This window comes from Poecile atricapillus, chromosome 10 (assembly GCF_030490865.1).
Source record: "Poecile atricapillus isolate bPoeAtr1 chromosome 10, bPoeAtr1.hap1, whole genome shotgun sequence".
Lineage (NCBI taxonomy): Eukaryota > Metazoa > Chordata > Aves > Passeriformes > Paridae > Poecile > Poecile atricapillus.
Genome location: NC_081258.1, coordinates 19,694,722 through 19,718,351, shown reverse-complemented (window position 1 = coordinate 19,718,351; position 23,630 = coordinate 19,694,722). Strand labels below are relative to the sequence as shown.

Here is a 23,630-nt window from a genome sequence, read left to right as displayed (position 1 = left end):
GCGAGGTGAGATGCTGAGGGCTGCAAAGTGGAGCCAGGGACAGAGGGAGAACTGGATGGATCTGTCCTCTTTGGCCGAGGGAATTGTGGTGCAGGGAGTGTCACAAATGCTCTGGCAGAAGGACCCGGGGGTCTCTGTCACCAGCACTGGGTCAGGCCAGTGGCTTTTTCGTGGAAAATTCATCATTTTCCAGCCTGGAAATGACCAATGACCCCTAAAATGTCACTGGAAAATCCAGCACAAAGTCTGGCTCTGCCCCTCTGCAGCTGGGCTTTGGGTTGGGAGGAACCTTAAAGCTCATCCCATTCCAGCCCCTGCCATGGGCAGGGAACCTTCCACTGTCCCAGATTTCTCCAAGCCCTGTCCAGGAGACACTTCCAGGGATGGGGCAGCCACTGCCAGGCCCTGCCCACCCTCACAGGGAACAATTCCTGCCCAATATCCCATCCATCCCTGCCCTCTGGCACTGGGAGCCATTCCCTGTGTCCTGTCCCTCCATCCCTTGTCCCCAGTCCCTCTCCAGCTCTCCTGGAGCCCTTCAGGCCCTGGAAAAAGCTCTAATTTCTCCTGCAGCTTTCTCTGCCAGCCAGGCCAGGGTGGATTCTGCAGCTTGAACCAAAACTGCCTCTGTTTCCCCCAAATTCCGTGTGTTCCCCGGTGAGTTTGGCGGGGGGGGAAGGGGCTCTGCAGGGCTGGCTGCTCTCCCAGCCCCCAGCGGGTGCAGGCAGCAGCTCCCTGTGACGGAGGGACCAAAAATAGAACCTTTCCCGGGAGAGGAGAGGAATAATACTTTTCCTGACACCCTGCAATAGCCTTGAGGCTGCCAACGTGGTGATAAGCAGTTGTTTGCCCGTGCCCTGGAGCAAACCTGGTTTATCTCTTCCTTGTTCCAGCCCTGCAGGAAAAACCCAGCGATTTTTGCTGCCGTGGGACCCTCCCCAGGTCTGTATTTGATTGTTTCTCTCTTCCAGCAGCACCTGGGGATTTGACTGGAATTCCCAGCCCTGGCAGGGCTCAGGGCCCGGCTCTTGGATTAAAAGGCAGAAGCAGGAGGTGCAGGGGAGCTCTGCAGGTTTTAGGGGGTGGATCTGATTCCTGAATCAGTGGTGTTTTGGAGGCTGGGGAAGTCGGGGATGTGAGTGCCCACCCGGAGCTTTTCCGGGAGGAGGGAACGTTCCCAGCCTCCTGCGCAAACAAGAGGCCCCGAGGAGGAAACACATCAGGCTGGGGAAAATCCTGACCTCCTCCTGCAAAGCTCAGGGCTCCAAGAGAGGATTAAACCCCAGGGAAAACTGGGGTTCCCCCCTCCCTCTGCTGTCCTGCCCCCAAACTCCTGATTTCGGGTGAGGGGATAGCGCTGCCCCGTGCAGGGCATGGCCGTGCTGCATTTGGTGGGCAGGAGGAAACCTTGCTGAGACCCCTCACAGATGATTTCTGTTCCATGTGAAGCTGATCTGAGGTGGTTTTTAGCCAGCAGCTCCTGGGGGTGATGTCTCAGCTCAGTGGGCACAGCCTCTTGCAGCAGCAGCAGCACTGCCCAGGTTCAGCTGAGCTTTCCCCAGCTCCATAAAACTCCTCTCATCCCCTCCTTTGCTCCCACCTTCCCTGGGGCATGGTGGATACAAGCAGAGGCTTTTCCCAGCTCCAGCCCATCTCCAGGAAGCAGGATGACATTAAATCCAAAACAAATTACGTTGTGCACTCGAGTGAGGCTGCTCGGGCGCGTTTTCCTTCCCTAACGATGGAGGCACTGGGAATTGCAGCACCATTAATTCCTCCTTTTGCCTCCTGCGAGTTGTCAGTGCCTCTCCCCCGTGCCTGGTGAGTGCCTCATCCGCCGGCTCGGATGCTCTGCTGTGTCCCTGGGATTTTTTGTACAACCTCAGTGCTGAAAGATCTCCCCCAGCAGCCTGGGAATGCTGTGGGGAGAATCCTGGAGCTGCAGGATGTGGCAGGGAATCCAGGACCACCCCAATCCCTGCATCCCACGGCGTCTGCTGGTGTGGAACCTTTTGGGGTTCCTGGTGCAGGGTGAGGGGACGGGGCAGCTGCCAGGACCCAAAGCATTCCCAGCCTGGAGGAAGATCGGCTCTCGGAATGGGAAACTGCTGCTCAGAGGACAATAAAGGTTATTAAATGTCAGGGAGAAGTAAAGCTGCCTTTTCCCTGCTTTTTTCCCCGTTTTCTCCCCCAGGCTGCGCTGCTTGCAGGCGCTTTGTGCTGCAGTGGGACTGGGAGCAGCTGCCTCAGGGCATCCCAGCTGCTCTGGGTTTGGGGTGAGGGAATACTGGGGTTACTCCTCCAGCATTTGAGGGTCCCAGCCACAGCTCAGAGCCTCCAGGCCCAGCCTGACTCAAGGACAGATCAAATGGGTTCATTCCCTGGGCGGGCACAGCCTCCCAGGGGGGTGAAATAAATTTGGGATCCCTCTTTGGACGCGGGATGATCCGGCCGGCACTAACGCGTCCCAAGCCCTTTGGCCAGGCACAGGGTGTGGGTGACAGCCCGAGGGGCGGTGACAGGAGACAGGAGAGCCCTGCTGGCCTCTGCCACACCTCTGCTGTGTGCCGTGCCCTGCTGGCTCCGGCAGCAGCCCCGACAGGTCCGTCCAGTCCTGCCGGAGCCGCCACCGGCACCCGGGGACACGGAAAAGCAGCGGGCGCATCCCTGCCTCACCTTGTTTGGCTTTCACTCTGTCACCCGGAGCTTGGATTAATCATTGGGCAGCTGGAAATGCTGCAGGAAGCGGCGCTGCCACGCCAGGCTGTGCCTGCCCGGGGCTGGACATCCCCTCTGCAAGGAGCAGCCGGGGGCAGAAGGTAATTTTGGGGTTCCCTGGGAGCAGGCTGGGGCTGGAGGGTGGGTGGGTGCTGATCCCACCGAGGGGATATCGGGAGCTGGCCTGTGGAACGGCAAAAGGTGGAGAATTTGCTGTAGTTTGGAAATTTTTGGTGTTTTTTTGGGTGGTGAACAGGGGGGCAGAGACCAAAGTGTGGCTCCCACGAGATCCCGAATTTTGGGATCGGTGCTGATCCCCCCCAGGGGCTCATCCGTGGCACTGCTGTGACACATCCATGGCCTGTACTGTCCCTCCCTGCCTGGCTCTTGGTCTGACAGGTGGCTGCAGTGACAATCGCTGCCCCCAAAGATGATATTTGTGAATTCCTTGGTGGGCTGTTGGGAATTCCTTACCCGGCCTGTGGTGCAGCTCCACACAAACAGAGATCCAGGAGTCACTGCTGGGGCTGGAGGGGAAATAACAACACACAGAGCACTTCCAGAGAGCCCAAAGCCTGGCCAGGAAAGCGGCTTGGGAAGGCAAAATCAGAGAATCACGGAATGGTTTGGGTTAGAAGGGACCTCAAAAAGCCTCTTGTTCCACTCCCCAGCTCCAAACGAGCTTGGTTTGGGTAGATTTGGTGTGTGTTAAAAAATAGTCACTTAAGGGTGAGAGGTGAGACATCTCAACCCATTGCATCCCAACCTGCCCCATCCCAACCTGCCCCATCCCAACCTGCCCCATCCCAACCTGCCCCATCCCAACCTGCCCCATCCCATCCCATCCCACCCCATGGGAAGGAGCACATCCCATCACAGGGAGCAGCAGCACCGTGAGCTGAAGTTGCCTTCCATGCCCAGAGTTAATTCAGTCGCTCTCGTTATTCTTGGTTATTTGCTGGTGAATTTGGAAGATCTTTGTGCAAACCAATTAGGGATGGGATTCCCTGGGGATGGAGTGATTCCCTGTCTGGAAGTGCAGTGGTTCTTTCATCCTCCCTGTCCCTGTCCCTTGCTGCTGACCAGGATGGTGGATGCTGAATCCTCTGGGATTGCAGGTGACAGCTCAGCAGGATGCTCAGGAGAGGCTGGGTGAGGTGGCCTGCTCAGGGATCCAGTCTTCATCAGGATTTGGGAATAAAAGCAGGAAAAGGGCATTGATCCTCTGCCCTGATCGTGCCTTAACCTCCCCATTCCTGAGCTCTATTCCCTTCTCTGGTGCCCTTCCCTTCTCCTCCGTGGCCACCGGTGTGTCCTGAGCACCCTCTGCCCTCATCCTGTGCTTGTGTCTGAATGCTCTGGGGGCTGCAGGGCTCCCCCCAGCTCCTCCCCCACGTATGAGGACCACGCTCTTCCCAGGAAAAATGGAGGTGATGCTCATCCCTGGCTTGTGACAACTGAGCTGGAGCAGGAGAAGGGACTTGGGACACCAGAGCTGTGCTGGAGCTCGTTTGGGGGAGGCTGCTGGGGAGCTGTGGGGTGCTCAGAGGCTGTGTTACCCTGTGAATCCCATTGTTTTGCCATCCCGAGGCTCCTGCTGCTGCTCCAGGAGCCACCATGTGCTGGCCAGGTCCCTGCCACACCCCAGCCCCGTGACACGGTGACAACAGAACACGGAACTGTCACTTTTGCCCTCCCAGCAGCCCCACGGCTGCTCCTTGCCCTTCCCTCTGCCTGGAATGGGTGGGAGGGAGGAAAACCAACCTCCTTCCTGCCAGCTCCAGCTCTGCTGCTGTGCTTTTCCATGCTCCAAGGGCTGGATTGAATCCCTCTGGAGCTCTTCCCCAGGTCCATGGGGACTTGCTTGGTGGGTACAGATCCCTGTGGATGCTCCTGTGCTGAGTTTGATGGATCCAAACAAGATCCAGGCTTATTTGGAAGGGAAGCAGAGGGAAAGGAGCCCCGTTCCTGCTGCTCCAGCCCGTGCCAGCCTGTGTCTCCCTTTATAAACAGCTTTGGCTTTCCTTTCAGGAAAGATAAATCAGGTTTCCTTTTCCATGGCACGACTTTCCTGCAGATTCCAGGGAGACTGAGGGTGAGGATAACACTCTCATCCTGCTGCCTGCCTGAGCTGCTGTGCCACACGTGTGGTGGCAGATGTTTGCAAACCGAGAGGACCCCCAGGACACACGGGCAGGGCTTTTCTCCTCCCTGCAGGAATCACAGAGGCGTGTGGCTGTGGCAGCCTGTGGCAAACCCACAGCTTTGTGTCCTCCTGAGGTGGGATCCATCTGTGAGATGGCCTCGGGGAGGGCAGAGCGTTCCCAACCCCGGGCCGTGGTGGGGAATGTGGCTCTGACATCTTCTGTGGGATTAACACACCAAACTAACGTGGTTTGGGGTTTGTTTCCTAACCTGGATCCCAGCTGGGATTTATGGGGGAAGCTGGAGGTCAGAGCAGGGTTTATTTTCTCTGTATTTGGATAAGGTGGAGAAAACTGTGTTTTAAACCACACGAATCCCAGCAAAGGAGAAATCCTGGCCATGTCACTGAGGGAGGTTTTCCATGGCCAGAGTGGTGGTGTGGGGATGTGCCAGCGGGATGTGGAGCTGGGAGTGCAGGTGTAGCCCTGTCCCCAAACACCTCCACACACGAGGAGAAGGAAGCTCTGGTGACTTCTGCATCAGAGCTTCAACCAGGACCGAGAAAAGATGAGGATTTTCCCAAGTGTTGAGCAAACAGGGGCCTTCAGCATGGGAGGGTCCGACTTAATGCCATAAACAAGATTGGATTAGGAGGGATTTGCAGAGGGTCAGTCTGGAAGAGCGGCTTATTCAGGTTTTTAGCAGCTGTGTCACAACCATCCGTGGTGTGGCAACACTCGGTTGCGTTGTGCTGGTGTTGGGTTTGAGGGCCCAGGGAGCAGCCAGGAGCTCCTGGAGCACAGATCAGCACCAGGAATCCGGCATCTTCCTCATCCTGGGAGGCTGAACCGAATCTCTGAGCCCGTGGGATGGTGCAGGGTGAGTATCCTCTGGGTGGTTTCCTGCTGGGGGTGGATGAATTCATCTTTGTGCGAGTGGCTCGGGGATGGTGGAGCCTCTCGTTGCTCCTGTCCCTGCCCAGAGGAGCTGGGCACGGGGTCAGCCTGGCCCTGTGCTGTTCCAGCTCCTGACTTTTGGGCTTTTTGTCACAGCTGTCATCTCGTTTCCCCCCAGCAGGATTTGACATCCCAGTGGGAAGCGCAGTGGCAGCGCTGGCACTGCCCAGGGACAGCTCCTGGGAATGACACGGAGCTGGGGCAGGCTGAGGATGGATCTCAGGGCAAGGTTCTTCCCCAGGGAATGGGCACAGCCCCGAGGCTGCCAGAGCTGCAGGAGCTCCCAGGACACTCCAGGCACAGGGTGGGATTGTTGGGGTGTCTGGACAGGGCCACACAGGGGACTGGATGATCCCTGTGGGTCATTTCCAGCCCAGGATGTTCTGTGATCCTGGGATCCTCCTGCCACCAAACCCCTGGCTCCTTCCTGGATCTGCCAGCTCCTCCCTTGTGCCTGTTCCTGCTGCTCAGGGGAGTGAAGCAAAAAATTACCCAATACTTCAGTAACTTCCACAAAATTTGCTTCCCCTGAGTTGAAGGGGGTGGCTCAGCACCCACCCTGCTCTGTGCCTCTGGTGCCTGGAGAAAGCTGAGCTGGAGCAGAGGCTGCACAGAGCTCAGGATAAAGCAGGGATTTATTGAAAGGCCCTAAAGGACACACCTTGGGCACTACAAGAGCCTGGCCAGGCCTGCACCCAAGATGGACCAAAAATGGACACAAAATTAACAACTGATCATGAGGCCTCACATTTTTATAAGTTTTGGTCCATCTGCATATTGGGGTTAATTGTCCAATTACAGCTCCAGGTTCTGCAGTCCCATCCTGTTCTCTCTCTCCAGCCCAGCGTTGTTTCTGCTCTTGGGCCTGAAACTTGTAATGATTGTCCTTGGTACCAAGCTGGAAAAGGAATTGTTTTGTCTGGCTGCTCTGTGAAGAGAGCTCACTGATACTGAATATGAAGCTCAAAACTACACACCTGGGCAAGGCAGAATATGAAAAATATGAAAAATGAAAAATATGAAAATATGAAAAATTAAAAAGATGAAGAATGAAAAATATGAAAAATAAAAAATATTAAAAACACGAAAATATGAAAAATATTAAAATTAAAATTATGAAAATAAAACTATGGAAATATTAAAAATGTGAAATATGAAAAATTAGAAATTAAAATATGAAAATATGAAAAAATAAAATATGAAAATATGAAAGCTAAAACTCAAGGCATCACTTCCCTCCTGCTGCTGGGCACCCACCCCTGGCAGCTGCCAGCGTGGCTCCGCTGCTGGATGGGATGGAGAAGGGAAAATAGGGCAGTGGTGGTGTGTGACAGCCACAGCCACCCCCGGAGCCTTTGTGTGCAGAACGGGAGCGCGGGGAGGGATGAGCAGGTCGCAGGCAGCTCTGCCTGTGCCAGCTCTGCAGCTGCAGCCCCGCTGCCAGGGCGGCCCTGGAACGCTGCAAGGAGTGATCAGGGTGCCCTGGAGGTGTTTCTGGGCTGGGGATGGAGCTGGGAGAGGGTCCCTGTCCCAGGAGGGTGTTTTTGGGGCACCACCGTGCAGACATTTCTGCTTGGGAAGTTTTGGATGTCTCCCATGGGTGCTGGAGGGTAAATAAGCCAAGCTGACCCTGGGTTCTGCTCCTTGGCTGCTTCCAGCCATGGCAGTCATGGGGTGGATGCTCTCCCAGCTCCTGGAGAGCAGACTGGGGCATCTCCTCTCCTTACCAAGGTGAAGAATTCCCAGGCAGGACTGTGAGCTGAGGTGGAGGGGGGACAAAACTTCACAGAACCATGGAATTTTAGGTTTATATCGGAAGGGACTTTAAAGCTCATCCAGTTCCACCCCCTGCCATGGGCAGGAACACCTTCCACTATCCCAGGCTGCTCCAAGCCCTGTCCATCCTGGCCTGGAACATCTCCAGGTTCCAGGAAGGTGTGTGCTCCCAGGGTTTCCACCTCCCATGCTCCAAAACTGGGTCCACAGCAGGATAAACACAGATAAAGACCAAACCTCCATGAGAAAACCCAACCAAGGAGAACTGGCGAGGGGGAGGCACCAAAACCCTCCCCGCGGTGTCATATCAAAACCGGGGAGCTGGGAGGTGTTTCTTCCATGTCACTTGCAATTCCTGAAGTCTGGCTTAATTATAATGATCACCCTGGGCACACAGTCAATTAGGGATGCTCCTGGGTTTCTGCTGAGCTCAAGCGCTGTGTCACAGGCACTTTGTTCCCTCCGTGTGGGGACAGAGGGGACAATGAGCACTTTCACACTAATTAGCATCCTTTGAGCTCTCCTGACGGGGATGCTCTGTGGCAGGAGTGACTCACCCATCTTCCCTCAGTCCTGCCTGGCTCCAGAGCACTGAAAACCACTCAGCTGAGGCTTTGGACTCTTTTCCAGGGGTGCCCTTGAGCAGCAGCGCTCAGGTGTGGGCAGGCTGTGCCAGGGATGCTGCATTTCCCACCCCAGCGGTATTTCCCTGGGATCACACAGTTTGGCATCTCCAGAGGGGGAGGATGTGGCTCTTACCGGTGTTTGCTCTTCTGGGAGATCAGGGCAGGACTGCAGGCCCTGGGGTGCTGGGTCAGCAGTTCCTGCCTCCCTGTCCCTGGGGGATGCTCTGAGGCACAGCACAGGGCTCTGCTCGGGGTTGGGGTGATGCTGGGGCAGGGAGGACAAGCAGGACCCGGGATTCTGTGCTGATGTGGGGGTTTCCAGCCTCCTCTCTCCAGCAGAGGCTGTTCCTCCCTCAAATCCTCAGCGAGAGCCCTCTGGGTTAGTGCGGGCAGTGCCAGGGTCCCTTTGGGAGGGCTGAGGTGCCCTGGTACAGGCAGGCAAGGGCAGAGCTGGAAGGTTTGGTGGTCTCCTCTCCAAACTCCTTTGCTTCTCTTTGTGTCAGAGACCCCCCCGGCTGTTGAGAGCACCCCAAAACTGCCCCCCCAGGCAGGTAACATCCCCCCAGGGGGCTCAGCCTTGCCCCGTTCCCCATCTGGAGTTTTTCTCCAGGGTCAGGGCAGAAGCCACATCCCAGCACTTCCCTCTGAGTGGGCAGCAATTCCCCCGAGCTGTGCCCTTGTCCTGTCGCTGCTCCCATCCAGTTCCTCTTCCCCACTGGAGCTTTCCCCCCTCTGATCTCACCTGACACTTTTTCCCCCCGGAGTGGCTTACCTGGGGAAGAGCAGAGAGGATAATTCACAATCCTCAGGGGGCTGAGTGGTGGGGAAGCTTAAAAACCAGCTCAAGGTGAGGAAAAGGGCTGAAGAATCCCCCTTGGATGGGGATCCTATTTAATTTTGTTTAATATTCCAGATGTCAGGGTGCAGAGGGGCTTGGACAATGAGTTTTGGGCTGGAGAATCCCCCTTTGATGGGAACCCCACCTTGTTTTAGTTAATATTTGGGATATCTGCATGTGCCGGGACTTGGGCTGATTTGGGCTGGAGAATTCCTCTTTGATGTGAATCCTGCTTTATTTTGCTTAAATGATGTCGGGGTGCACAGGGGGCTTGGATGGGCTGTCCCAGGCTGGAGAATCCTTCTTTGATGGGGACCTCACCTTATTTTGCTGGATATTTTGGATATCTGCATATGCACGGACTTAAAACCTTCTGGTCCCCCTTTTGATGGGGACCCCGCATCACTTAGGTGGATATTTTGGATATTTCCCTGTTAACACCCCCTCTGCCGGGGCTCACGGGGGGCTGTTTAGGATGGGGTGAGGGAATCCCTGCCGAGGCTGGCTCTGCTGGGCAGGAAAGGCTCTTGGGAGCCGTGCAAAGCGTGGCCGGCTGCCACAAGGAGCTTTTTCCGCTTTTTCCCGTTCCCGGGAGCCGGCGCTGTGCGCGCAGCCGCGCGTGGGGCCCGCGATGCTCCGGAGCTCCGCACGGAGGGAGGGACCGAGGCACGGAGGGAGCTCCCCGGCCTCCATCGCTCTCTCCCCGGCCACCCCCGGGCTGCCGGACCTGCCGCGGGGCTCCCGGCTGCAGGTAAAAGCCGAGGGAGGCGGTGAGGAGGGAGGATGAGGATGGCGCGCCTGAGGACAGGCCTGGGCTTTAATCCGTCCTCTCACGCCGGGAGGTGACACCTCCGCTATTTCCCAGCTGTCTCTGAGCTCGGAGCATCCCGGGGGATGCATCCCTGCTCCCCGGGAAGGGTGGGGGGGGGTCCCCAGGCTCCATCAGCCCCAGGCTGCATCCCGAACCCCTCCGCAGGGGCTGCAAGCTGCATTTCCCTCGGGAATGGGGGGCTGAGGGTGGTCGGGGGCAGGGAACCCCCCCCCCCCCGCAGGTGCTTTTTTCCAAAATACAGCCTGGTGTGGCCCCCGGGAGGAATTTTTGCCGGGTAAAAACGGGAATTGCAGAATGAGGAGCCGCATTCCCCCATTCTGGGGGTCCCTGGGGATGGGGCCGTGGCGGAGGGGGGTGTGTGGGAGCTGTGCCGCTGGGAAGTGTGAAAGGAGAAACCGCTGCTCGCCACAAAAGCCCGGCTTACGCAGCTCAGGTCTATTCAAGAGACATTTAATTCTCCTCGCGAGTCCAGGCGAATGGGGAGCTGCCATCTGGTGTCTGATGGCAGCGGGGGGGACAGGAAAAGGCTCTCTGGGAAGCGGGGCAAGCCGGGAGCTCGCCGGGCTTCAGATTCCCTGGAAATGGCTCCGGTTTAAGGGCTGAGTGATGGTTTTGTCAGTGCCCCGTGTGAGCTAAAACCGGGTTTGGGAAGGGGGAGGATCCCAGCACCGGGGCCGGGAGAGGAGATGATGCTGAGGAAAAGATCCTCTAGACCTACACACATCGCACACCCAAAATCCTCCCTCACCAGGGACCGGGGTCCCGGTGCCGGCTCAGGATGAGCTGGGAGCTGGCTGTGGCACGCACCCGTGCCAGCCCAGCCTAGCAGCGCTCTCAGGTGTCCCCCTGGCACGCAGGGAATTGTTTTCCGAAGTTGCAGAGCTGTGGGCAGTGCTGCAGCACGGCTGCGCCTTGGCCAGGGCACAGCTTGAGCCTCTCTGATAAAGCCGGGAGCGTGTCCCGGCACCGGGAGCGGAGCGGATCTGCGGCGGGGACGGGCGAGGAGGAATTTCTGCTCTCCAAACTGCCCAGAATATGTTTAAACAAGGAGGTTTGTGCGCTTGAATTCAGTGGGGTGCTTGGGACGGGGGATAAGCGCGGTACCTCTGCATTTCGGGTGCGTTTGGGACCCGATGGCTCCGCACCCCGGAGCCGTCACCCTGCTGCCGGGGGAGGGACACGGGGGAGGGACACGGGGGAACAAGACTGACCAGTTCCCCGGGAGGAAACACGCTGTTCCCTCACGGCACGCGGAGTTTTCCTTGGCAGGCGCTCAGCCGTGCCCGGGGTGCCCTTGCAGAGCCGGGCCGGGCTGGCTCCGTGCCCGGGCCGTGGATGCGGTGCAGGTGGGGTGGCAGCGCGGTGTCCCCGGGCACTGCCAGCACCGGGAGCTGCTGCCATTCCCGTGTCGGAGCCGTACAAACCCCCGGTTTGGAGGGAGGATTTCCACGGAAGGCCGCAGCGTGGAGAAATGCCAGCACCTCGCACCTCGCCGGTCCCTCCCAGCGTGTCCCCCCTCCCTGTGCGCGTCCCCCGCGCCGGGGCTGCCTCTGACCCTTCCCCGCAGGCTGCCCAGGGCCCGTCCCCTGGCACGGCTGCGAGAGAGAGGTGGGATGTGCTGAAAGCTCCGGTGCTGCAGCCCAGGGCACAAACCCTGCCCTGGCCGGGCCCAGGCGAGCATCCCTCGCCGCCGCAGGATGCAGGCAGCCCTCGGCACCCGCAGCCCTTGGCACGGGAGCGGTGCCAGAGCTCTCTGCAGAGCTCGTGGCTGTGTCCAAAGGAGCAGAGTTGTCCCCTCTGGGCTGCCGAGTCCTGCAAGAACATCGATTGTGGCTTTTCCCCTCTCCCGGAGCCGGAGGTTCCCCAGGGCTCTCAGAGCTCCGTGTCTGAGGCTGCGAGGAGGCAGCCAGAGGTTTCTTTGCTTTAATTACAGTTTTTAGTCATCCCTGACAGCTCCAGGCTGGAGCAGCGGCTCCGTGCGGGATGCAGTGAGTGTGGGTGTGAGCGCTGCCGTCATGTGGGATGTCACCCACACCCGAGATGACAACAGGAATTACCTCAGTTTGTCACCCAGCTCTGGGGACAGGAGCACTGGGGCGCTGTGGTTGGAGAGCTGGGACCCAGGTGGGACAAATCCTGCTCCCCACTGGGATTTCTATTGCAAACTGGGATTGGATTCCCAGGTTTGAATTGCTGAGGCCCCGCAGCAAACCTGACCTCAGCACCTGACACACCTGGACAAAGCCCGAGGGGAAACTCTGTGCAGGATTAGGGATGCTGGGAGATCCAGCCAGGAATGCTGGATTCAAGGGCAGGTCATGGATAAAAGCTGCTTGCACACATATGCAGCTTTAGGTGAAGCATTCACATTTACCCCAGCATTTCCTTTTAGTAAAAAGAGGCATTTTCCAAAGTCTCAGGGCACCATGGATTTCCTGTGATGTTCCCATGCGTAGCTTCAGCACATTCATGGATGATATTCCTGGGCTGGTGTCTCCCCCTGCCTGGTTGATCTTCATGGTCAAAGTCAGCCCAGGAACCGCTGAGTTTCAGGCTGATGCTGAAGCTCATGATGTTCTATCAAGGCTCCCAAGCAGCCTAAAAGTCCATTTTTATTCCAGAACCCTCATTTACTCTCAAACTTGACCCAGCCAGGAACGGGACCCCCCTGAGCAGTGGTGAGATGTGCAGCTGTGCTGATGTCCATGAGTGGACGGTGCCAATTATGGGACCTGAGGTTCTGGTTTGATATTTTGGCCATTCCAAGGTCCACGGTGGTGGTTCCCCAGGGTCCTGCCCTCACTTTTGTCCTCCTTGTGCCTTTCAGATGTCCTGTGGTAGCCTGTGTCCCCCCGGGAGGTCCTGCCTGCCTTAGCCAGCATCCTGCCAGCCATGGCCTGCACGCCCCAGTGAGGGCCAAAGGCACGAGGAGCGAGTGTCCCCAACACCGCCACACCCCCTGGAGAGCCATGGAGGCCCCTGTGGATGTGCCCGTGGGGAACCTCATTGACTTTGACAGCGAAACGCCCTCCCATGACCCCTCAGAACCAGCTCCTCCCGCCGCTCCCGGCGACAGCGGCCACCCGGGGGACGCAGGGGACGCGGAGGAGAGCGATGCCACCGAGTCTGCGGACAGCGAGAATGACATGGGGGACTCTCCCCGGCACTGGCGTGGCTACCGCCGCTCCTCCTCCAACGAGTCCTTCTCCTCCAGCCAGAGCACGGAGTCGGCGCAGGACGAGGCCACGGCCGAGCGCCGGGAATTCATGCGGAGTTACGTGGAGAAGATCTTCACGGGGGGGTGAGTGAGCAGGGCTGGCGATGCCAGGGACACCCCATGGGATGGGATTGGATCTGGCTGCTTTCCAGCAGTTTGTGTCCTTCCCCTCCACAGCGTCGGTGCTGAAGGGAATGTGCCTTTTGCCTTTCCTGGCCACATCCCAGCTCATCTTCCACCCCCGGCTTCTCTTTCTTCTCTCTCCCCATTCCCATGCCAGGGGCTCACTGTGCCCATCTCCTCTCCCCACTGATGCTCACGGAAATGCCGGTGGCTCACACGTGCCCAGGGACGCCGTGGCAGCCCCGGGCTGTGCCCCTGGCCCCGTGGTCTCCGGAACTCTGCGGTTCCGTGTCGGGCTGGATGGAGCAAATGGAGCGTGAGGAGCAGCAACAGGGCTTGTTTTTGCTCTGGGGCTCCGTGCCTGTCTCTGGAGCTCAGTTTCTGCTCGCACTGTCCTTGGCTCTTCCCTTCTCCCTCTGCCTTTGGTTTCCCTCCTGCCAGGGAGGAAGAAAAGAGCAACGCGAGGCGAGGGATGACAAAATGGATGCTCCTCTCCTCCTCTTCCTCTGCCTTCCTCCAGCACCAGGATGCTGATGCCAAGAGGGATGCTGGGGGGTGCAGGTCACATCCTTGGCTTTAATGATATTTTTTTTTAATTTTTCCCCATTTCAGAGAGGATTTGGACCAAGAGGAGAAGGCCAGGTTTGGGGAGCTCTGCAGCAGCGAGAACGGGAAGGGCAGGGAGTGGTTTGCGAGATATGTGAGCGCCCAGGTAAGGGGAGTGGTGGGGAGGCAGCAGGGATCCTGCATGGGCCTTGGAACAGCCTCAGGCCAGGGGGATTTATTTATATCCCAAAGAACTATTTTTGGAAGGCAGGAACTCAAGGAAAGTGAGGAACCACAGCAGAGGGAGATACAGGAGTGAATAAATGCATTTTGAGCAGTTAAATACACCCTGAGTGCAACGTGGGAGAGAATTCAGTCATTTTATTTAAAATTAAACCCCACCAGCACTCAGACACATCCTGTTCCCTGAAAAAAACCAACAAAAAACCCAGACAGGCACAACGCTGCCTCTGAGGGGGAGACCCAGCCATGAGTGCTCTTTTTCCCCTGCCCATGGTGGGTGGTCCTGGGGGGCTGAGGCTGTTCCAGGCTGTGCTGAGCCCTGGGCTCTGTCCCTGCAGCGCTGCAACTCCAAGTGCGTCTCAGAGCAGACCTTCTACCGCCTGATGCAGTCCTTCGCCCTCGTGCTCTTTGAGTAAGTCCTGGGGGCACTCTGGGGCTTTGTGCTAACCCCCAAAAGGCCCTGAGGGCAGAGCTGTGTTGGGTTCCCATCACGGGGTGTCCTGACTGAGTCCCCACTCTGCACCAGGTGTCACCAGATGGACGATTTCAGCCCTGCCAAGAACCTCATGACCATGTGTTTCACCTATTACTACATAGGTAAAGGAACCTGCACCCTTGTGGAGGCTCTGCTGGTGCTGGGGGCTGCTTTGAAATGTGTTCCATGCATGGGAGAGGTGCTGGGAGGGGTGACCCAGGTGGGAAAGAGCCCAAAATCCATGCAAACCTGGCAGAACTCCTTGCTGGGGCGGTGGTGCTGCATTGTCTTTGCTTCCAGCCAGGAATATTTGTATGTGACGACCCCCAGATGATCCCAGCCCCTGGGGGTGGGATGTGAATGCCCCTAGGAGCACTTTGGTTTATTGTTTTTGCTTTATTGTTTGGTGTGGTGGCTGCTCCTCCACAGGGGGCTGGACTTTGTATCCAAAATGGGAGTGGGGAGGATAAAAATCAAATTGGAATTGGGATGGGATCTCGGGTGTTTCCACCTCCTGGTGGTGCATGGTGGAGCCGGATTCAGGTCCCCAGGAGCTGGCAGCACTCAGGGCTGTGGGCCCACTGAGCTCCTGGCACATTTTCCCCAGGGAAACCTCACGCCCTGCCCTTGGAGGCCAAGGAGAAGCCCACGGGCAGCATCGACTCGTACCTGAAGTCAGCGAACACCTGGCTGGCCGAGAAGAAGGACATCGCAGAGAGGCTGCTGAAAAACACCTCGGCCAAGACAGAGAATGTCAAAGGCTTCTTTGGGGGCCTGGAGACCAAACTGAAGGGTCCTGCCAGCAAAAAGAGCGAGTGGGTGCCAGTCCCTCGGGTGGGCAGGCACCCACCCCCTGAGCAAGCCGGGGCTGTGGGGCCACCATGGGGCTGCCATGGCTGTGAGAGGTCATCTCTGCCCTGGTGCCACGCTTTAGTCACTGTCACCTCACGGGCTGGAAGTCCTGTTTCCCTTGTCCTAATTGTCCTAATTCCTCCTAATTTGTCTCAAAACCGACACAACCATGGAGTTATGGGGTTTCAAGGTCGTGATCTTCCGCATCATCTCTGTGCTGGGTCCGAGGGGAGGGATGTCACTGTCTCTTTGTCACCTTTCTGGCCCTGGGGACAGTGCCATGGGATCAGGGGGACTTTCAAATGAAGTTCCCTTTGTCAGGGGAGCCATGGGCTGTGGTGGGAACAGGATTTGTGGAGCTGACATTGATTTCTTGTGCCACAGCGAAGGTGAGGAGAAACCGAAGGAGAAGCTGAAGAAGACGGGTGAGTGCAGCCAGCGCTGGTGAAATGGGCATGGCCAAGGCATCTCTGGGGAAGGAGAGAGGGCTGGAAATGCTGGAATTCCTCGGGGCTGGGTTTGAAATTCCAATCACAACTCTCGTCCTGCGAGGATCTTGTCCTCAGTGTCACAAGGTTTGGGCACGCGCTGCCTCTGAGCTTTGGTGGTGCACCAGTCTCACCCAGTACCTGTGTGTGCTCCCAAACCGGTGGTCCAGTCCCTCCAGGATCCTCCTGGGACACCCCTGCCCTCCAAGGACTCTCAGAGCTCCTCTTCCCGTTGCTGTGGATGTGTAGAGGATGTGTTTGGCTTGCAAAGGCACAAAATCCACATGTGGGTGGAAGGGTGGGAGTTCAGCAGCCGCTGGCGTGTGACTGTGTGTCCCCACAGTGTCCCTGCAGAGCCCAGAGGAGGAGAAGAAGGGGGAGAAGATCTACCTGTACATGCACCTCAAGCAGCAGCCGATCTGGTAAAGCCCTGGGGAGAGCTGGCTTCTGCCTGGGGAGGGGTTTGTCCTGCTGGCCACATGTCCCCAGGGGTTCACGAGTGTCCCTAACAGAGCTGGCCTCGGCTTTGGCACGTCCCTTGTGCTACTGAGAGTGTGTTTGCAGCCACCAAAGGGCTGGTCCAGAAATCTGCCAGGTTTGTTTGGCCCATCCTGACCCTTGGGAGGACTCGGGGACAGGCTGGGTGAGATTGTGGAATCCTGGAATGGTTTGGGTCGGAAGGGACCTTAAAGCTCATCCCATTCCAGCCCTGTCATGGACCTTCCGCTGTCCCAGGCTGCTCCAAGCCCTGTCCAGCCTGGCCTTGGACACTTCCAGGGATCCAGGGGCAGCCACAGCTTCACTGGGCACCCTGTGGTTCCTAATTATAAAATTCCAATTAGCCATTTCCAGCATTTCCCTCCCTCCCTCCCTGCAGGCACAACCTCCGGTTCTGGAACGCCGCCTTCTTTGACGCCGTGCACTGCGAGCGCAGGAAGAGGTCCCCCACCACCAGGTAGGACACGTCCCTGTGGGAACAGGAGACTCTGTGTCCCCTCCAGCCCCCCAGGATGCTCCTCCCAACAGCCCTGAGCTTGTCCAACCCTGGGGAAACGCTCTGCTTTCCATCCCCGACTGGAAACCTGCTGGGAGCACTGGGCAGTGGGGTGGGCTGGTGAGATCTGCAGCCTGGATGGGGTTTGGGAGGGCAGGAAGCTTTTCTTGCTTGTTGTGCAGCATTTTTGGAGGAGCCAAGCCCTAGAGACGTGCCCAGAAATCCCAGCCAGGGCTCAGGCTGTTGGTGCTGAGTGTGCCAGCAGGTCTGGGAGGTGTGGTGGATGGAGGGGATGTCCCACCTTGTCCCCAGGAGGGACAACCTGCAGCCAGCAAGGAGAGAAGCTGGGGATGGTGGCACTGCCAGCCCCAGAAACGGTGCTAAACCTGTCAGAGAAGGGGCTGCTCATGTTGGGGGGTGCAGAAACGATTGAGACACTGGCCAAGCTTGTGCCCATCTCTCGCTGCACCCCGGAGCTGTGTGAGGGCTCCAGCCATCCCTCCTGTCCTGACAGCAGTTTCCCACTCCTAGCTGGCCCTGAGGCTCTCTGTGCAGTGCCCTGAGGCTCTGGGCTCTCAGGGTGGAACTGCCGGGCTCGGAGCATTCGAGCCACTCCTTTTGGGAGCGCTGACAGCCCTTTAGAGCAGCCAGCCCCGTTCTGTGTCCCCCCCAAATCCCCAGCTGAGCCGCAGCAGCCCTGGCTCACACCCTGGGATGCTGTGCCAGGCTCAGCTCACGGATCAATCCCTGTTTTCCCCATTTCTTGCTATCCTTTTTTCCTCCCAAGCAAGCACGGGAAGAGCCTATTGAGCAGCAATGTAACCATAACTGCATTTGCTTTGATTAAACCCCAAATTAGCAGCAGCAAATGCCTCACAAGGACAGACGCCACCGGCAGCTGCTCCCTGCTCCGAGTGCCTTTCCCAATTAATCTGATGGCTGAGCCTGCCTGGGCTGCAGGAACAAGCCTGACTAACAAAGGAGCTTTGGGAGCTGCAGCCTGGAGTATCCTGAGCATCTCGGGGGGGTTGGGAGGTGGTGGTGGCCCCCCGAGTCCTCAGCAGAGGATGCAGAGTCCTTACAGTGAGCTGGGATGCTCCGTGCTGGGCTGAGGATTGAAATCCCCGCAGGGAGGACGTGCTTGGTGGGGGTTTGGAATTCCAGGTCGGTCCCTGGCCATGGCAGATGTCCAGAAGGTCCGTGGGGATGGGGTTGAGGCCACCTCTGTGATGGGGTGACCAGGACATCTCTGGGGTGGCCGGGCTTTGTCCTCCCGGGGCTGCAGCGAGACCTGGGGAGGTTTTTCCTCCTCCGGGTGGGGAGGGCAGGGGAGGGTGGGGAAGGAATCAGAACTAAACTCCTCTTTTTCTCTCTCTTTCCTCTCTCTATGCCTCTAACAACCTTCTTCCATCTCTTCTTCTCTCCGTTCCCCTCCATCCCTCTGTCTTGCATGATCTTTTCTCGCGCCACTTTTGTCGGCCCCGTTTCTGCCGCCGCTCCAGAGGGAACACTGGGGAGGAAGAGGAGAAGAGGTGTGTCTGTCCCTGTCCTTCCTTAGTGTCCACAGGCTGATGCTCACTTCAGGTCCAGATCCTGCCCTGGGGAGGGGGGGATGTGTTTTGGGGGGCTCTGCAAGGCCCTTTTTCCTTTCAACTGCTGGAGGTTTGAGCATGAGCATCACCCTCCCAAAGGGCCTGAGGCATTTAGATTGGCTCCTCTTTCATGTGGTTTTTAAAAAGGAGCCTGAATGGTTTCAAGCTGTGATGTTTTGCTGAGAACATCCCTCTGGGCAGGTTTTGGACATGAACTGAGTCTCTTTGTGTAGAAAGCATCCTCCTCTCCTGTCCTTCCTGCTTGCTCCTGGCTTCTGCTGCCACTTAGAGGTGCTGGGGATCCTTTGCCAGCTGGAAAAGCTGGCCCTTTTCCATCTCTAATGCACTTTGCTGCTGCCATCCCTTAACAAAATTAAAATTGCAAATGTGGGGCTGCATGTCACAATTGGGAGCGTGTCCTTGGGGCCACGGATGGCATCGGGGCAGGGGAACAGCCACTGCTCTCTTGGACTGTGGGATCTGGGAGCAAATCCCTCCAGGTGATGGCATTAGCAAGGGGATGAGGATTTTTGGAAGGCTGGCAGTGAATTTTCTGTGTGGCTGAGGGATGTCCTGGCTAAGGGATGGTGTAGGTATCACTGCTGGGGTTTGCTGTGCGGGGGAAACGCTGCTGCTGCTGCTGCTGGAAGAGGAAGGAGTTGATGCAGAGTTCTCAGCACTTCCAGGCACAGCAAGGCTTCCCTGGACGCCCCAAAATACAACCCAGGGGGTTCCTCACCCCTGTGCCTGTCCTGCTGGGCCAGTGTAAAGATCAAAGGCTTTGAGTGGAGCCACATGTGGGTTTTTTCCCTTCCCAGGCATGTTACTCTCCAGTAATAAGCCAGAAACACGGCCAAATGTTTTTTTTGGGGCACTTTGATAATGTTTTTTCTCCCTTCTTCCTCCCTCCAGAACATAAAAAGGCAGGAAAAAAAGAGTTACAAACATGCTTCTTCTGGATGTGAGCCAGTGGGGTCTGTGAAGTTTTGCTTCCAGATTTCAAAGCCCCTTAATTCAATTCTTCCCCTCTCCTTTCAGCCTCTACATTTGGCTGTGGGCTTTATTTGCTATCCTAAGTTTTATCTGAGAGAAATTACACATTTTCTTTAAAAAAAAATCCCCTGAAACATATTGTGTACATTTCCAGAGCCCTATAAACAGTGAGCTGGTGGCTGGAGGCTCAGCTCAGCAGCTTTGCACATTGGGCTTGGGGTGGGGGCTGGTTCCATGGGGTCAGGCTGGTTCCCTGTGTGGGGTCGGGCTGGTTCCCCCTTTGGGGTCAGGGTGGTTCCCCCTTTGGGGTCAGGCTGGCTCAGCACCCATCCTCCTCCAGTTCCAGCCCCACTGAGGCTGAGCCAACCTCACTGAATTTAGGGTGAAACCCCTTCCATCCCTGTTTCCACCTGGCACAGCTCCCCCCTCCTGCTTGCTATTCTGGTGAGCTGTGACTGTCTGTTCTCCTCCTGGTGTTCTCCTCTTCCTTCTCCTCCATTTTTCTTCTGCCTATCCCTGTTTTTCCTCGCTTTTCCTCCTCTTATCCTTGGCTGTAACCTCACCTGGTTCTCGGGAAGGGGCTGGCTTCACTGTGGAGCTGTAGTTTCCCTGGCATGCATGCACTGAGCCCTGCTGCCACCACCCCAGGTGACATCCCCGTGGCACAGGCTTTATTCCCGGGGTGGGGACTCTGCCACTGCCTCCAGCTGGTTGCAAACACCCAGAGCTTAAACCCCTCCATCCCTTAAGGTGATGCTGCAGTTGCAGGGAGCCGGAGTGGAGCCGGGGCATCCTCAGGGCACCGCTGGGATTTTGGTCTGTGGGGAGGGGGAGGTATGTTTGGGGTCGGGATTTGGGGAGTTGGAGCCTTGCTGCAGATGAGGGACAGGCGCCTGGTGTCCCCCTGTCCCCCTGTCCCCCTCCCAGGCTGGGGGGAATCAGCAGAGCCCTGCTGGAATGGCCATCCCCTGCTTCCTCCTCATGCCCAGGGTGGCACTGAAGGTGAGCTCTGTGCTGGAGGGATCGATGCTATTTTTAGCTCTTAATCCGGGCCTTTCCAGGCAAAGCCAAGGTTGAGCGAGGTTTTTCCTGGGGCATCTCTTGCTTTGCTCCAGGGCAAGAGCTCTGCAGCTGGATCCTTGTTGTGGGCCCATCCAACAGCCAGCATCACACCCAGGGGCTCTCCTGCCTTCCTGTCCTCCAGCACAAGGTGGCCCAGGGTGGGAGGAGGCGGACAGGGGGTCCTGAGGTGACAGTGGTGACAGAGTGGTGCCAGACTGGCTGGTTCCTTGCAGGGAGAAGTGGTGCCACATGACGCAGGAGGAGCGCGACGACAGCCTGCGCTTCAACGAGAACATCACCTTCGGGCAGCTGGGGTGAGCAGGGCACGGGGACCACCCCCCTGGGGACAGCTCCCAGGTGTTCCCCCACTGGGACATCCCTTATGGTACAGAGGATTTTGATGCTTCTCCATGGGACCTGTTCCTGCCCCTTCTGTTGAATATCCAAAGGGACTGAGCTGAGCACCATCCCCGTGCCCGGGACAAGGGGCTGCAGAGAGGGAGAGGAAGATGGGGGGAAGAAGGGGCAGCCTGGCCATTCTCTCACCCTGAGCATCTCTGTCCTCCCTCAGCACCTTCATCCACAACATGCTGGCGTTTGGCCTCAACAAGAAGCTCTGCAGTGACTTCCTGAAGAAGCAGGCGACCATTGGCAACTTGGACGAAGGTAGGGGAGAGCCCGGGGGATGTGCAGCCCCTTTCTGGCATTCTGGAGGGATGGAGGGTGGATGGGATGGTTCAGCAGCCTCCCTCAGCCCTTTTCTCTCTCGTTCCCAGAGCAATACAAGCTGCTCAGTGACCACATCGAGCAGATGGCCATGGAGTAGCCGCCTGGCCGGCACGCGGCGGTGGAGAGACGGCGGCCGGACAGGTGGGGAGGGGAGAGGATCCCACCTCCGGGGCTACCTGAGACTGAAGCTGGGCTACCTACAAACCAAACCACACACATGAACTGCAATAAAACCTGCATGATCATCCACCAAACTCTAGAGCTGCCCCAGAGCAGCCTGTAGACATAGGAGCCAAACAGCCCCCACCCTTGCCAGACCCTCCCGCCTCGATTTTTGGAGTAGCCAGTCACAAAAGTGAATTTTGTTGGTTAAAAAGCAAAACAAAACACAAGGGAAAAACAGGAAGAGCGTGGCTTTGCAGCCTCCAGGTGCTGTGACCCCCATGAAACGCTGGTGAGGTCTCTGGTGGTAAATCCAGAGGTATCCAAGGCTGCCTTTCCCCGCTGGCATCCCCTCACTGATGCTGGAGCTGCACCAGGGGTGCAGGAGGGGATGGCAGGGACCACAGCCAGGAGCTGGGGCTGCACCCAGCCACCACTCAGGTTCTGTGGTGTCTCCAGGTGTCACCACTGGCTGGGGACACGGGCAGGGTGGGACTGGCAAAGCCTTCGGTGGCCTCCCTTCCCTTGGGAAAGCTTTGCTGTGCTGCCTGTGTGGGTTTGTACCTCTGGGCAGAGACAACAGTTTGCTCCATAGCTTCAGCCTGGATCAGTAGGAAAAAAGCCATGGCCTTGGGCAGGGGTGGAGGCAGAGGAGCTCTGCTTGGCTTGGGAGGAGATGACAAAGAGCCTCATCCCTCTCCCTGCTGCCCTGTCTGTGTCGGGATGCTGCTGGATTGTGACATTTCCCAAAGCCTCCTGGCGTCCTGTGGCAGTAGATTAATTGTCCTCCTTCCCCAGGCTGCTCCTCTCTGCTCTCTCCTTCGCCAGCCCTTTGCTCCAGCTGCTCATCCATCAAACCTGAAATAGCCCTGGCTAAAGGACATCTCCTGTTCTGCTCCAGGGGTGGCAGCTCCCACCATGCAGCAGATCTGTTTTATCCCTTGGACCTTGGCACGGTGCTTGCAGAGAGGTTGGGGACATGGGGACATCCCTGGGGACGTGGGGACATCGCTGGGGACATGGGGACATCCCTGGGGACATGGGGACATCGCTGGGGACACGGGGCCATCGCTGCTTCCCTCTACAAGGAGCAGCCCACAAGGGCAGAAACCCCCAGCCCTGCACAGCCAAGGGCCCAACAGTCTCACCCCAAAAGCATCATCCTGAAACTCAAGTCCAGGTTTCAATCAATCCATTTTCCCTGTGCTGCCAGCTGTATCCCATAGGAAATAGCATAAAAGGATGTTTTTTCCATGTAGCTCTTGGCTTCTGGTGTCATTTCCAAGCATCAAAATGATGCTTTTACCTAAGCTGGGCTTCCCTTGCTGCTGGGGATGGGATCCGTGATGGGTCTTGTAGGAAGGACAATTCCAGCACCAATTTTTTCTTGGCCATTTCCAAATCTGGGCAGAGTTACTGGAGAAGGATTTTTGCTGGGGTGAAGGGCTGATGTTGGTTCCTCATCCCAATAAACATCTTCCTGCTGGATAAAATGTGCTGGACCATGAGCAGCTCAGCGTCCTGGAGCATCCCATCCCCATGGCCTTCCCTGTCTCTGTCTCCACTCAGGTCTTTCCCAAATCTTCCTTCATTTCTTTATTATTATTATTATTATTGTTATTTTTTCCAACATGAAAAGTTCAGCGCTGAAGTATATATATTATTTGCATGTGTATTTTTCTATAAAAACAATTAAAATCTAATAAAAAATAGCCATAAATCCTCCTCGACCGGGACTGTGTGAAGGATGGGGTGTGAGAGAGAGAGAGATTGGAATAAATTATCTTAAAAATGATTTTTTTTTGCTCAATTGTTGTTGTGTATTTTAACCAGATGGATTTTCTCCACGCTGCCTGCTCGATCTCAGCGGTCCCTGGTGCTTCCACCAGCATCTCCCTTTTGATAATCTATTTTTTAATAGAGAAAAATTGTTGCACCTTTTACAGAGATGTTCTCATTTGCCCCGGAGCCAGAGAGGCACATGAAGGAGATTTCATTTTTATTTTCTTTTCCCTCGTGCTTTCCATCTCTGCCAGTGGCCTCTGAGCTGACAGCAGAGCTGGGATCCTGCTCTGGCCTCGGGACATTTGATTTCAGTGTATTTAAAAATCAATTACTCGGTATTATCTTATTAAAAAAAGAGATGTTCCCCTAGGTTAACAGGCTGGGAATGTCATATTCCAGCCAGTATTCAGAGTCCACGTCCCCTCAGATCTCTGTGTGGCCAAGCTGAGCCTGTTCCTCGTCCTGCAGGGCTGGTTTC

General features: G+C 56.9%; 1 protein-coding gene across 7 annotated transcripts; it reads left to right on the top strand.

Annotated features, from left to right (window-relative positions):
- Positions 1-795: 795 nt before the first annotated feature.
- KIAA0513 (KIAA0513 ortholog) lies at positions 796-23,160 on the top strand. 7 transcript variants are annotated; one of them, XM_058845626.1, is made up of 13 exons: positions 796-942; positions 12,719-13,192; positions 13,844-13,943; positions 14,359-14,432; positions 14,547-14,617; positions 15,103-15,310; positions 15,732-15,772; positions 16,179-16,257; positions 16,713-16,790; positions 18,332-18,361; positions 20,710-20,790; positions 21,048-21,142; positions 21,253-23,160. In XM_058845626.1, exons 2-13 carry the CDS (start codon positions 12,861-12,863, stop codon positions 21,300-21,302), a joined length of 1,239 nt encoding a protein of 412 aa, XP_058701609.1. In that variant the 5' UTR covers positions 796-942; positions 12,719-12,860; the 3' UTR covers positions 21,303-23,160. The 7 variants fall into 7 exon arrangements, with proteins under 7 accessions (XP_058701609.1, XP_058701608.1, XP_058701604.1 ...); XM_058845625.1 differs by lacking the exon at positions 796-942 and adding an exon at positions 1,682-1,821; XM_058845621.1 differs by lacking the exon at positions 796-942 and adding an exon at positions 2,428-2,819.
- Positions 23,161-23,630: the final 470 nt, after the last annotated feature.